At 44.2% G+C, this 14543-nt stretch overlaps 1 protein-coding gene across 1 annotated transcript; it reads left to right on the forward strand.

Moving 5' to 3' along the window:
- The first annotated feature begins 5242 nt into the window (after positions 1–5242).
- Positions 5243–11604, forward strand: CLDN34 (claudin 34). The gene is made up of 2 exons (XM_014728889.3): positions 5243–5381; positions 10641–11604. The coding sequence occupies exon 2, from the start codon at positions 10663–10665 to the stop codon at positions 11308–11310; it is 648 nt and encodes a 215-aa protein (XP_014584375.1). The 5' UTR covers positions 5243–5381; positions 10641–10662; the 3' UTR covers positions 11311–11604.
- The last annotated feature ends 2939 nt before the right edge of the window (positions 11605–14543 follow it).

Raw genomic sequence — 14543 nt, forward strand, 5'->3', positions numbered from 1 at the left:
GCCTCCCCAAGCTTCAGTTTCCCCTTTTGTCATTGGAGAAGAGCTGGTGTGAGATCAAGTGAGCTGATGTGTGTTCCCCTGCTGAGAGCTCTCGCCTGCTGGGGAAGAGTGGTCGCCCTGAGTAGTGGTGTCGTCATTCTGGTCTGGCCCCGGGGGAACCCTGCCCTGCCTCGGAGCGAATCTGTCCAACTACCCAAGAGACCTGATTTCTTTTGGTGGGTAGGATTAGAAACGCTTCTACTCTGGAGCAGATGGTTTGTGGGAGCTGAAGCTGCAATTGAGAGGGAGGGATTCTTTCTAATAAAAATTCATCAAAATTAGAATATTTAGAATGGGAAAAAATTCACACAAATGAGAGATTTTAAAAAGTGGACAAATATGCATTTTGTTTTTGGCTTCTACCAGGCTGCTTCAGCTTGTCTAATTTGCATTCCTAAATGATCACGAAATTAATACACAAGGGCAATTCAAATGCAGCTGCAGCCTGCTGCTGGGATGTTGGGCTGTGCAATTGTGTGATCTGCTGATCCTGTGCCACCTTCCATGACCCGCTGATGACGGCGTACAGGATTTTGTCCCCGCGCACTCGTGTGCTCATGCTGATGTACTGCATTGGTGCCAGTTTCATGCATGCTTTGGCGTGGGCCCATCAGGTTTCTTCAGGATGAGCTGTGTTGGGTACACTTGAGACATGGAGACCCGTCAGACACGTGCTCCGTTTTTAGACCTCTTTGCTGTCCTGCCACAGGTCTGTACCCTACAAGCACAGGCATTCTGAGTATGGTTTTTTTTTGCACTTCCCATTAAAACCAATGCACGGTGTGTTTATTCTTGTATCTGCTGCGTCTTGAGTCACAGCGACCCACATAAACATAGCCCACTAAACCAAAGCTGTGTTATCCCCACTCTGCTGCCTCTCAGCCAATCCCCAAAATGCTCATGGCCTTTCAGTGCTGCCTGAGACAGGACAGAAGGAGTGAGATGGAGAAGAAGGCAGAGATGAAAGGGATGGTAGACTTAACTGAAGGCAATGAAATAGCTTGCTTTGGCAAATTTCACCAAAGCAGAAGGCTGTGGGAGCGCGTTGCTGGAGCCCGCCACCCCCCACCCCCCAGGACCTTGGAAGGTCCCTGCCGTGAGAAGCCCTGAAGTGTAAGCTTTATGAGCTCCCACCAAGTAGCGTTATGCAACCAGCAATGGCAACGTTGAGAGGCGTCCCTGCACAGTTGACAGCACCAGCAGTGAGACCTATCGATGTCACATGTAGGGGGTGCTCTAAGGACACAACCTCTCAAAGTGAGGGAATTTTTTTTTTTTTTTTTTTGGCTGGGAAAGATTTGCCCTGAGCTAACATCTGTTGCCAATCTTCCTCTTTTTTTTTTTCCTCCCCAAAGCCCTAGTATATAGTTGTACATTCTAATTGTCAGTCCTTCCAGTTCTTCTATGTGAGCTGCCGCCACAGCATGGCTACTGACAGACAAGTGGTGTGGTTCTGCGACCCGGAGCTGAACCTGGGCCGCTGAAGTGGAGCGTGCTGAACTTTAACCACTAGGACATCAGGGCTGGCTGGAGAAATTCTTTTAAAAAAAAAAAAACCAAAAACACATTAGTTCTCTTAAAAGATGCCAAAGTGATGAGAGAGAAACCAGAGGGGCTGCTCAAAGTCAGAGGGAATGAAGGCAACCTAACAACAGAATGCAACACGTGATCTCGGATTGAATCCTGGGGCAGAAACAGGACATTAGTTGGACAATTGATGAAATTTGAATAAGGTCTGTAGATCATAGTATTTTGTCAGTGTTAATTGCTTGATTCTGATCTTTGTACTGTGGTTATGTGTGTTTCCATTTGAGAAGTCTGGGTGGCGAATATCAAGATGTTTGTGCTATTTGTAATTTTTTCTAAATGAAATTACTGCAGAGTGACGTTAAATTTTTTTTTTCAATTTTAAAGGAGGTTTTCCTTTTGCCTCATCCAAAGACCCTTTTCTCGCATGTTGTCGTAGCTCTAGCACTTTCATCAGGCGTCTTGAGCTTTAAAGTGGAGTTCCAATGTTTTCTCATAAACAGAATGCAATATAACCTGACTCAGCATTGGGTCATGCCTGCGTGTGTTTCGGACCCCAGCACCTGTAACGCTTTATTGAGTTTGAGTTTCCATAAGACACTTGCCAGCTAAACCTTAAGCCCTCAAGGGTGGGTGCCGTGCTTATTTGTGCCACCTGGTACAAGTGGGTGACTAATTTATGCAAGATGATTAAACGAGTGAATAAGTAAAGCAGTGGGGCGGGATCCGGATTCCTGAGCAGCACTTTCCTCCTGAGCGTAGTGTATTGAGCACCCGCTATGTAGCAGGCAGGTGCGGTCACGTGGTGGAATCCGTGCTGACATGATGCACTGAGGGCTCAGGGAGTCACAGATAACTGTTAGTGGAAAAGAAACACAAGGATTGCTTTAGCTGCCTCAAAGTTAGGCCTCAGTTTTGCTTCCTGCACCTCTCCCCCTTCCCCTTCTCCCGTCAGCCTCTTCAATGGCGGTGTCCGGAGAGGAGAGTTGGGTGTGTCACAGGGACGGGACATTGGGGGAAACCCAACGGGAAATGCAGGTTTCTTTTTTTTTGTAAAGATTGGCACCTGAGCTAACAACTGTTGCCAATCTTACTTTTTGTTTTTGTTCTGCTGCTTCTCCCCAAATCCCGCCAGTACATAGCTGTGTTTTAGCTGTGGGTCCTTCTAGTTGTGGCATGTGGGATGCCACCTCAGCATGGCTTGATGAGTGGTACCATGTCCATGCCCAGGATCCCAACCAGCAAAACCCCGGGCCACCGAAGCAGAGCGCGCAAAATTAACCACTCGGCCACAGGGCCAGCCCCCGCAGGTTTCTTCTGAAGCATGCCTAGTGTCATTACTCTCAACCCTGAGACGAGGAAGGAGGTAGAACTCACGCCAGGGCAGGAGCCGAGGAGGGATGCCGGTTCTCAAGGGCACCAATCAGGAGCAGCCCCTGCAATCTAAGTGCTGGAAGGGCTCAGAATAGCCTGCTCCAGTGAAATGCTCCAAGGAAAACGCCTTTCCTTTTGCGCTGTCCAGTGAGCTTGGGCAGCCCTGCTGTGTGTTCCCCTCCTCCAGACTCTCCGGGCGTGGTACCATTCCCAAGGCAGCCTGCGATAAAGACCCTGTGAACTCGTCATTCGGGCGCCCAAATAGATCTGAGCTTGGATTGCTTCCACTCGTGTTTAAAAGTTTAATACCAATGAAAATGCCAACGCATCTTGAGAGACACAGTTCCAAGGCTGGCAACTGCTGTTGACAATGGTGGACTGAGTGTTGGCTGTAAGGGGCTCCCGTCCCCTGTGATGGAACAGAAGGCCCTATGCCTGTCTGTCTCTCCATATAAAACCATGGTCTTTAAATTTGATTTTGTATAAATTTTTACCCAAAAACCTTTAGCGTGATAGAAAATATGCAAAAACATAAATACATGTATGCAAGTATATGTGTGTGTACCCTCAGTGAACAGTATATATTTAACCACTGTTTGTGTTTAACCACATACTTGGCACTTGGACTCTTTGTGAAGAGCCACCTACCAATCACGACACAGCCAGCGTTAGATCGTGGGTCCCCTGGCTGCACTCTCCCCCCCGTCCCTTACTCCCGTCCCTGTGGCCCTGCATTCCCTATGGCCATCTCCACCCTGTGGCATGCCGACTGCCCCCAATTAGCTCAGGAGACATGGAAGCCTGTTAGGCCCTTACCTGTTAGGCCATTTCATCCCTGGAGTAGTCACTGTCCTTCCTGTACCGGGAGGGATGTGAGGCTCCTCAGAGGGACGTTGCCGCGGAAGCTAGCATGCTCACATGTCTCCCCCCCACCCCCCGCCCCTCTTCCTTCTCTCTCTCCCTTTTTCCTGTTTTTTTTTTAAAGGAATGGGATTATGCTAATTACATATTTTTGAAATCAGCTTTTTATTTAGCAACATTGGGCACTTTTTTCCTTAATTCTTCAACATAATGTTGAATTTCTGTGTAATATTCCATTATAAGGATATAAGATGATTTACTGAACATATTCTCTAACTGGGGTTTTAGTATTTTTCCTAGTTGTCCCAGTTGTAACCTCAGTTTTAAAGTTCATGGGGGGGGCCGCCGCCCAGGGTTTCCCCGGTTCCAATCCTGGGCATGGACATGGCATCGCTCATCAAGCCATGCTGAGGCGGCATCCCACATGCCACAACTAAAAATACACAACTATGTACTGGGAGGCTTTGGGGAGAAAAAGGGAAAATAAAATCTTAAAGTTCATTGGGAATGTTTTCATGTACATCTTTATACATATCTGCACATTTGCTTGTGATAAATTCCTTATCATAGAGGCAGTGGAAGCAAAGGACTCTGGAGTTTTGACTTTTGTATAAAATTTAGTCCCAAGTGCCGTCTAGCTTATGAGAATGTGCCTTCCAGAAGCCCCATTTGAAGCTATCCTCGATCGTAGCAGGCCAACTTCTCACAAGTGGGGAATTAGATTCCATCCTAGCCTGCTCCCGCGTACCATGTTCCCACAGCCTGTGATCTAAGACTTCCCAGATGGAGGTCACTCTAGTTGCGGGTCATATCCACAGACTCAGGGCGTCTTTCCTACTGTGTTCGTTGTCAGTGGTCTTTCACAAATAGATCTTACCCACGTGGGTGCCACTTCTGCTAACACCTGCATGCATACGTTGCTTTTGCTTTTTTAAAAATGTCATTATCCTACCGAGGGTGAGCACAATGAAGTGTATTCAGGAACTGATAAACAGTAACGTACACCTGAAATCACACAATATTATAAACCATTATAATCCCAATTACTTGAAAAAAATTTTTAATAAAATAAAAATGTCATCTCCAGGTGATATGGGTTAGACACTATTTCTGAGGGACAAGAGAGAAAGTGATTAGGAGACAGGTCTGAATTGGTTAGATCTTGACAGTGGACTCCGATGGTCCGTTAGTAAACATACCCGCCCCTGGGCGGTGGGGGGCCGTGGCAAAAGAAAAGCTGATAGACAAAAAGGATACAAATGTAGAAAAGAAACCAAAGACAGTGCCAGGATCAAGAAAAGAATGGGTGCCGTCATGGTGTTTAGGACCTAGCAACTAAGAATTTTGAAGGTGAGGACAATGAGTGGTGGAATATGGTAACAGTAGAAGGCTGAGGAGAGGGCCTTGGAATCGGACGCCAGGCCCACAGTGTGGCTGAGAACTCGTATCTGCCCAGACTGAGGAGCCAGCCAGGAAGAGTCGAGGATGTCCCAGAGGAGCTGTGCGCGCATCCAACGGGCTGGCCTGGTGAGCTAGCTGCCTCGTCCCTGACGCCCGTTCCTTTGGAAGCCACGTCACTGGTGAGTGGAGGCTCACTTCTTATTGGTTGTGTATTTACTATGGTAAAATAGTCATAAAATTTATCATTTTACCATTTTTTTTAATGTGTGCAGTTCAATGGACATTCACACTGTTGTGCAACCATCCCCACCATCTCCGGAACTTTTTCATCTTCCCAAACTCAGACTCAGTCCCCATTAAACACTAACTCCTCAATCCCCCCTCTCCTGGCACCCACCGTTCTACTTTCTGTGTCTGTGAATTTGACTACTTTATGTATATCATACAATATTTGACCTTCCGTGTCTGGCTATTTCACTTAGCATAATTAGTCATCCACGTGGTAGCATGTGACAGAAGTTCCTTCCGTCTTCAGGGTGAATAGTATTCCCTTGTACGGATAGACCACATTTTGTCTATCCATTCATCCATGGATGGAAAACTGGGTCCCTTCTACCTTCTGGCTTTCGTGAATCATGCTGTTATGAACATGGATGTACAAAAGTCTGTTCGACTCCCTCGTGCGGCCGGAATCCAGAAGCACTGCCTCAGTTTCCTTCTCCTCCTCCCCTCTCAGTCCAGGGGATGAGGTGCCCGTCCGCTCCCTGGTGACTCTCCTACCACGAGCTTTAATTGCGCTTGCTCCCACTTTACCCCCAAATGGTGTGTGGTAGGAGGATGGAATCTGCGGCCAGCTGCCTGTCTCCACCACCTACTTCCTGTGTGACTTTAGGCAAGTTACTCAACCTCTCTTTTCTCAGTACTTTCACCTATAAAACAAGGGGAAGAATCCTGCCCGCCCAGTAGGTTCCCCAAGACTCTTTCAGGGTGCTCAGTGCAGGGGTGGGGTCCACAAGGTCAAAACTATTTTCATAATGCTACTAAGATGGTAGATGCTTTTGTCACTTGCATTCTCTCATGAGTGTACAGTGGAGTTTTCTAGAGGCTCCATGACATTTGGTGTCAAAAAGCTGAATGCAGAAGTACATGTGACTCCAGTCACCTTCTGTTAAGCCTGACATTAAAGCGATTCGCAGAACGATAAAAACGATGCCCTCTAAATTTTGTTTGATTTCGAACATATACTTTTCATAAAAATCCTTATGTTAATATGTAGTGGTATATTATATGAATTAATCTAAATTTCTCACTTTTAATTTCTAATATGGTAATATCTGTAGATGCAACCTGTGTGAACGAAAACTCTGGGGTCCTCAATAGTTTTTTTTGTTTTTATTTTTTCCTATTGTGGTAAACTCTACATAACATAAAATTGCCCATTTTAATGATTTTTAAGTGTACAGTTCACTGGCATTAAGTGCCTTCTTATTGCAGGTCAACCATCACCACGGTGCATCATCCACCTCCGGAACTTCTTCCATCATCCCAAACCGAAACTCCATCCCCGTTAAACAATAGCTCCCCACCTCAATAACTGTTAAGTGTAAAGGGAGGAGACTTTTGGTCCTGAGACCCAAGCGTTTAGGAACTGCCTGGAGCGGTGCCTGGCCCCCGGAAGTGCTCTGGAAGGATGAGCTGTTCTCCACCGCGTGCTCCCAGGCGAGAGGCTGCCTCTGAGCCGGCTCTGTGGGGAATCACTGCGGCTGCTCACCTTCGATGGCGGGTGGCGGCGTCGGCGGGGCCTTGCTCCGCTCCGGTGCTCCCCCTCCTCTCAACTCACGAACTGGTTAACCTTGAAAACGAATGTTTCTGGCAAAAAATGAAAACCGGGGAAAAGGGGATGTACCTCCAGGGCCCTACCCCAGTCCCGCTGCCCAGAGATAATTTTTAACTATTTCCAGCACCCAAAAGTTCTCTATTCATATGCAAACATGTTTTGTATATTCATATGTATTATGTTTATTCATATATAAACATATATTATATGTTTTCCTTAATTTTCACTGAAATGGAAACGTTTCTAATACAAACTCTACTGCACCACACATTTTTACTAAGCAAGGTATTCTGAATAGCTTTCCTTACCAGCACCCACCTCTCCCTCCTGCCTCCCTCTCCCTGATGGGGCCCCCACACCAGTGGTGATAAGGAATGTGCAAAGACCTACCGTGGACAGGACATTGCCCTCCCATCCCATACCTGCTCCCCCTCACAGACACTGCCCCCAGTGGGTCCAGGTGCTGTCCTTCTAGAATTTGCCGTATATATTCACGTGCATGGAAAGTAGATACATCTTTTCAGATTTGCACAGAAGAGACTATGAAATACACATTATTCTGCAACATTTACCACCAGTGAAGGATCTTTCTACTTCAGCGCATGCATGCGCGTGTATATGGGGGGGGGGGGGGACGGGTGGAGTGGGGGGAGGCGGTGTACTTATCTCAAACCTGGATCAATACAGCAGCCTCATGGCTAGTTTCCTGGTCCCACTGTTGCCCCCTACAGGCGATTCTCTGCCATGCAGCCTGCCAAGCTGGGCAAGCGGAACTGCTCACCCTCTTTTATGCATGGACCTCTTTAACTTCTAGTGAAGCCTATGGACTCCCTCCCAGAAAAGATATTTTAAAATGCATTTTTAAAATGCCCAGGGTTACAATTATCTGGAAACAATTATCAAAGAAAATTTTTAAACGCGGACATGGTAACTTATGCCACCACTCTGTCTGCAGCGCCTACAGTCTTCCGTTCCTTCTCTTCCAGCTCGCATTCTGGCATGCGTTGACACAACTGCTCCCTTGCAGATTGCCTGCCCCCTTCCCTCTGAGAAAACCACCTCCCTCAGCAGACGCATGTCACTCTAGGTCCTTGTTCCATTGGGTTTTTCAGCAAGAGGACTGAAGCTGGAATGCACAGCTGTTCTGAAGAATCTGCCGATTTGAGTTGAGGACAAAGTGACTTCTCTAATGTGACTTTGCTGGCACCAAAGGACGGCTTACCCTTAGGACAGAGTCTCTCGTCCCCATCCCTGGGATGTCAGAGGGCGCCCATGACTTATGAATTTTCATGTCCTTCAAAGCGTTATTCTCCTGAACGTAGCATACTAAAGGTGGGTGGGCTTGAATTGTCCCATGTCCCATTGCAACAGAATGAGCCGACTTCTAAGTCTGTGCCAGCTGAGGTGGTGTGCCATCTCTTTCACACACTTGAATTTCCTCCTTTAATAACACGTTTGGTTACCTTGAACATTTCAATCCTTCCTACCAGCCCATGTGCTCCAGTAGCCAGCTCCCAACTGGCAGTTCCGGCGGTCATCTCAAAAGAAGCGCTCATGGTCAAGTAACTCTCTCAACCCGACTGCCTGATTCCTGCCAATGTGCCATTTAAATTGTTCCTTCAAAATAACTTGTTCAGGATTGTCTGGCCAAAGAGAATGATCTTTATAAATATGACATCTGCCAGGAACGTTCTGGCCATGAGAAGGGATTTCTGGTATCAGTCTGGAAAGATCACCCATTCTGTCCTTCCCTCCCTCCTGGGACCCCCCCCCCCCCCCCCCCATAACAAAGTCTGGACCATGCGATGCTCTCCACGAGCTGGCTTCAGAGTCTGCTCTGCCTCACTCTCTACCCATCTCTATGCTTATATCACTGCGCCCCCATTTCTCTCCAGTTAAAAAAGTGATAGACTTTTTACCTTGAAACATAAAAAGAAAAGAAAAATCACTAGTAATCCCAATAGTCAAGAGGCATCTTGTTTTGTATCTTTCCAGCGTATTTGATGATGGGCAAAAGTAAGATCATACTACATCCTTACAGTTTACTATCTGCATTTTAACTTCAACCCGCCATGGACGTTTCCCCACATTACTAAACATTCTTCTGCTTTTATATCTGCTAAGTATGACGGTGAATGAATTCCTTTAATACCTTCTAGATGTTACAGTGTATTTATGTACCAGAATTAATCTTCCATTGCTTCACAACTTTCGTGAAGTCTTTTTATTTTTCTTCTTTCAAACAATCATGCTCATGACGGAAATATACAAAAATATTGAACAACCAGATGTCATTAAAAAAAATCATAGTCTGAGATTAGAAACGCCATGTTGAGTGAAAGAACCAGTCACACAGAATGCCTACTGCGTGATTCCTATTTTGGAAAACAGGCAGGATTGAACCAGGGATGCATGCTGAAGTGGAAAATAGTAAAGATGAGGAAGGAAGTGGTGACACTGTCTGTCTTAACTGAGCAGTGGCTCCTTGGGTATTTGCCCTGGGATAGTCACTGAGCTAAACACTTTGATTATGTGCGCTTTTCTATATGTATGTGATTCTTCATGATAAAAATAGCTTTAAAAATTCACAATCCTTCTAATCCAGTTAAAAACTAGCATCTAGACTGCCAGTTCTATTCATATCCATGACTACATTGCACGCACTGTTTTGTGACTTGCTGTTTGTACTTGATATATTGTAAGCATCTTCCTTTTGGTCACGTTATGTTTTAAGAGCACTAGGATGGCTGTAATCAAAAAAACAAAGTACCAAATGTTGGAGAAGATATGGAGAAACTGGAACCTTTGTACATTGCCAGTGGGGATGTAAAATGGTACAGCCACTTGGGGAAACAGTTTAGCAGTTTCTGAAACGTTAACCACATGAGCCTCTAAGCCCCCAGCTAGATAGCTCCACGAGAGGAATGGGGACTTATGCCATCCAGAGTTTTATAGACAAATGTTTAAAGCAGCATTGTTCATAATAGCCAAAACTTGGAACCAATCCAGATGTCCAAAAACTGATGAGTGAATAAACACAATTCCATCCGTACAGCTGAATACTACTCTGCAATAAAAAGGAACAGACCACTCACACTCCTCATGCATGCTACAACGTGGATGAACCTTGAAAACATGATGCGAGGTGAGAAGAGCCAAACACAGATTATTGTACCTCGTACGATTCCGGTTTTATTTTTAATGTTGGTGTGTAGCTCCATTGCACGGATAGAGCATGACTTATTTAACCAAGCCCCATTGCTGGACTTGCTGTTGTTTCCCATTTTTCAATATGACCGTGCTGTGATGACCATCTTTGTGACTAAATATTTGTGGCCAATCTTAGTTATGTCTTTGGACAAATGCCCAGAAGTGGAACCGCCTGTCTGAAGGTTTGTGCCTTTTAAGGCTTTCAGTAAATATTGCCAAATGGCCCTTCACAAAGTTTGTTCAGTTGGCGCTCCAATTGGCAGAGCGTGAGCATCACATGTCTCTGCTCTCAAATATAGGACTTCCCTCTCGAACATGGCACTGCTCACCCACGGGGGGCTGTTCCAGGCCCCAGGGTCCCACCCTCATAATGTCCTGTATTTGTTTGCAGTTCCCCTGGGTACGTGGCCACCATGATCCTGCTCATCAATAGTGCCCATTGCCAAGTGGCAGGTTTCGCTGTAGCCACCGTGGGATGGATCCTCTCCACCATTTGCATGGGCTTTGCGGAGTGGCGAGTGTGGTACATGAACAACACCTCACTCCTCCCCTCGGGCCTGGCCCGTGTGGGAATGTGGAAAATCTGCATTTACTACCATGCTGACAACTTCTACAGAGCCACATCGTGTTACCATTACACCTACTGTGATACTTTTCTCCCTCTTGATATTCGTATTGCTCAAAACCTCCTGCTGATCGCCAGCATTCTAGGGCTCTTGGGGAAAGCCTCCATCACCTTTGCACTTAGGAATGTGTACATGGGAATTCTTAGGAAGAATGCCACCTGCAATGCATTTGTTGCTTCAGGAATTCTGAACATAGCTGCTGGTGTCTGTATCTCCGTAGCTGTGACCTGGAATTACCACTCAGTGATGAATGAAGAGGAAATTGCCTTCCCACCATATTTCTATGTGCCCTTCAAGCCGGATGCTCAGGAAATTGGCAATGCCATTATCGTGGCATGTCTGGCTGCCTTCCTGATGTTGTTAAGTGGACTGTGTTTCCTCTCTTATAAATTCCCCCTGGACAGCCACGTGTGTCCTGAAATTTTAGAAATATAAAATTCCTGGTTTCGTTGGCTTTGCACATCGAAGATTACCAGGAGTTTATGGGAAGTATTATCAGGAGGCTCTATCAAATATTTCCAAGGACTCACGACCATGGCAAAGGTAGATTTGGACAGAAATAGCCCACTGTTTCCTTCTGTGTCTGAATTTGGTTCATTGGTTGGTTGAATTAGGAGCTTCATTGAAAAAAACAAATCTTGCCCACCTGCCAGTTGGTCTTATTGGATCTGGATTTTAACTATTGTTGGATAAATAATCAACCTAAACAATAAACCTACTATATGGAAAGAAGAGTTTCCGAGATTCTCGCATCTCCCTCTTAAACTTCTGCTAAATACAACCGACCTTATTTCCTATGGCACGATAATAACATCTCTATCATATAAAATTTCTAAAAATGTGCAAAAGTAGAGGGAATAGCATAAGGAATACCCCCATGTTCATTACCAGAATCCAGTTATCGAGATTCTGCCATATTAGCTTTCTCTCTCCTTTCTTTCCCCCTGTTAATCTATTTTTCTTTTTCCGAAGGATTTTAAAGCAGACCCCAGACATTATGTCCCTTCATCCCTACGTACTTCAATATTACTCTCTTAAAAAATCGACGTTTCCTTGCAAACACATATTATACCTAAAATAAAGATTAAGAATTATTCCTTGTTATCATCAAATACTTAGTCAGAATTTTTTAATGCCTCAAAAATAATTCCATGGGGCCGGCCCCATGGCCTAGTGGTTAAGTTGACACACTCCACTTTGGCAGCCTGGGGTTTGCCAGTTTAGATCCCGGGTGCAGACCTATGCACCGCTTATCAAGCCATGCTGTGTCGATGACCCACATATGAAGTAGAGGAATACTGGCACAGATGTTAGCTCAGCACTAATCTTTCTCAAGCAGAAAAAGAGGAAAATTGGCAACAGATGTTAGCTCAGGGCTAATCTTCCTCAGCAAAAATATAATAATAATAATAGCTCTACAGTTTTATTTTTTCTGCATAAGGGGCTTACTCTGCCTCTTAAGTATTAATTTTAAAGCACTCTCCCTACTGCACCCTCTCTGCCCTTTTTTAAAAAAATAGTTTTGATTTTCTGAAAAAAGTGGGTCAATTGTCCTGTCATTAACATTGTTGCCTCCGAGGCTGGGTTAGATTCTGGGTCAGCTCTTTGAGGAAGACTGTTTCAAAGGTGGTGCCCTCTTCTTCACACTGAATACATTGTACCAAGTGGCATGTGGTAATTGTCCTTTTTAATGATGCTAAGATCACTGAGTGATGCTAAGATGCTCATGGTGGATCCACAAGGGAAAAGCCCGATCCCTCTTGTAAATTTCATCAAACTTCCACATAATGGTTTCATCTATTGATAGTCCCTGTTTGAATCAGTTATTGTACTAAGGATTACAAGTGGTAACTTTCTAACATGAACATTCTTGCCGGATTTATTAGCTGTGATGTTTTTGTAAAGAACTTTCTCTCATCAAGTATGGCTACTTGGTTATTCTAAAATTCAACTGATACAAACAAGGCAAGGTAAATGCTTCATTTTTTCCCCCTCTAATTGTTAAATTTCTAGAGTAAGAGGGGAGAATGCCCTAATTACCTTTGATGTTGATCAATGTGTTTTTTAAAAATTGGTTTTATGAGCCAGCCCTGATGGTCCAGTGGTTAAGGTTCGGCACTCACCCCGCTCCAGCAGCCCGGGTTCCCTTCCCGGTCACAGAACCACACCACCCGTCTGTCAGTTGCCATGCTGTGGCGGTGGCTCACATAGAACTAGAACAACTTACAGCTGGTATATACAACTGTGCACTGGGGCTTTGGGGAGAAGAAAAAGCAATTGTTTTTGGTACTATCTCGGTTTTCCTTTCTGTCTTTTTGTTCTGTGAGTATCAACTCAACTCTTGAGTATGAACTCATGAGATTGTTTCCATGTTTTTATTAGGGAAATTTTCAGATGCATTCAAAAGTAGCCAGACAATTATCTTAGCTTCAAGAATTATGGGACCGGCCCTGTGGCCAAGTGGTTAAGTTTGAGCACTCTGCTTCGGCAGCCCAGGGTTTCACCAGTTCAAATCCTGGGCGCGGACATGGCACCACTCATCAGGCCATGCTGAGGCAGGCGGCATCCCACATGCGACAACTGGAAGGACCCACAACTAGAAACGCACAACTATGTACTGGGGGGCTTTGGGGAGAAAAGGAAAAATAAAATATTTTAAAAAAAAGAAAAGAAAAAATAAATATGTGGCCAATTGTGTTTCATCTCTACCCTCACTGACTCTCACCAACTCCAGTCTTGGATTATGTTGTAATAAATCACTGGCAATGTACTATTTTATTCATGAATACTTTAGTATGCATTTCTGAAAGATAAGGACTTCTTTTTTTTTCATGTAACTACATTGGCATTATCACACCAAAAAAAGTTAACAATGGCTTCTCAAATTTCCCTAATTGTTTCATAAATGTTTTTAACAGCAACTTGTGAGTTTCTATGTATTCAAAGTGTTTCACTCAATTGCATTTGTTATTCCTTTTATGATCAGATTGTCCCATCCTTGGCAATGGAGCCACAGGGACATGTGTCCTTTGACATATCTCTATTGGTATTATTTTAAGATGAGAAAAACACCTTTATTCAAGACAATCATAACATACTATTTACCTCAAACCACTCTTCACTTTATCAATAAAATTCATGCTATGAAAATGATTTTCTAGAGAATAAAAGGGTAGAGAGAAGGACATATCAACAACAGAATTAACAACTACATTCATCAAATGTTAGAGAGGTGTTGAAATGGAAGCATAGTTATTTACTCTATGTCTAACTACCCTTTATACCTGTGGTTCTTAACCTCATAGAAATTCTCCGTGGAATAATTCCCATACACACAAAACTTCGCACAGGTTCACAACTCTCTTGAAACCTATTCATGAATCTCCTTTTCAAAATAAATGATAATTTCCAGAAATTGATTTATTATTTCATGGACATTCTAGAAACTCCCCCTTCTCATGATTTTCAGCTTATTTTTTAATTAACTTTATCAGTTAAAAACTTAGTAGAATATTAATGAGTACTGACATATCCTGCTTAAAATTATTTTGTTAAACAGCTTTGAGTGATGGTTCTTAAGGTTAAAGTTTAAGAATAAAAGCATTTTTAATAAAATTGAATCATGACTAAAGTCATTTTCCTTTCTTTCAAGAAACATGACTAGAAAG

This window comes from Equus caballus, chromosome X (genome assembly GCF_041296265.1).
Source record: "Equus caballus isolate H_3958 breed thoroughbred chromosome X, TB-T2T, whole genome shotgun sequence".
In the NCBI taxonomy this organism is placed as follows: Eukaryota; Metazoa; Chordata; class Mammalia; order Perissodactyla; family Equidae; genus Equus; species Equus caballus.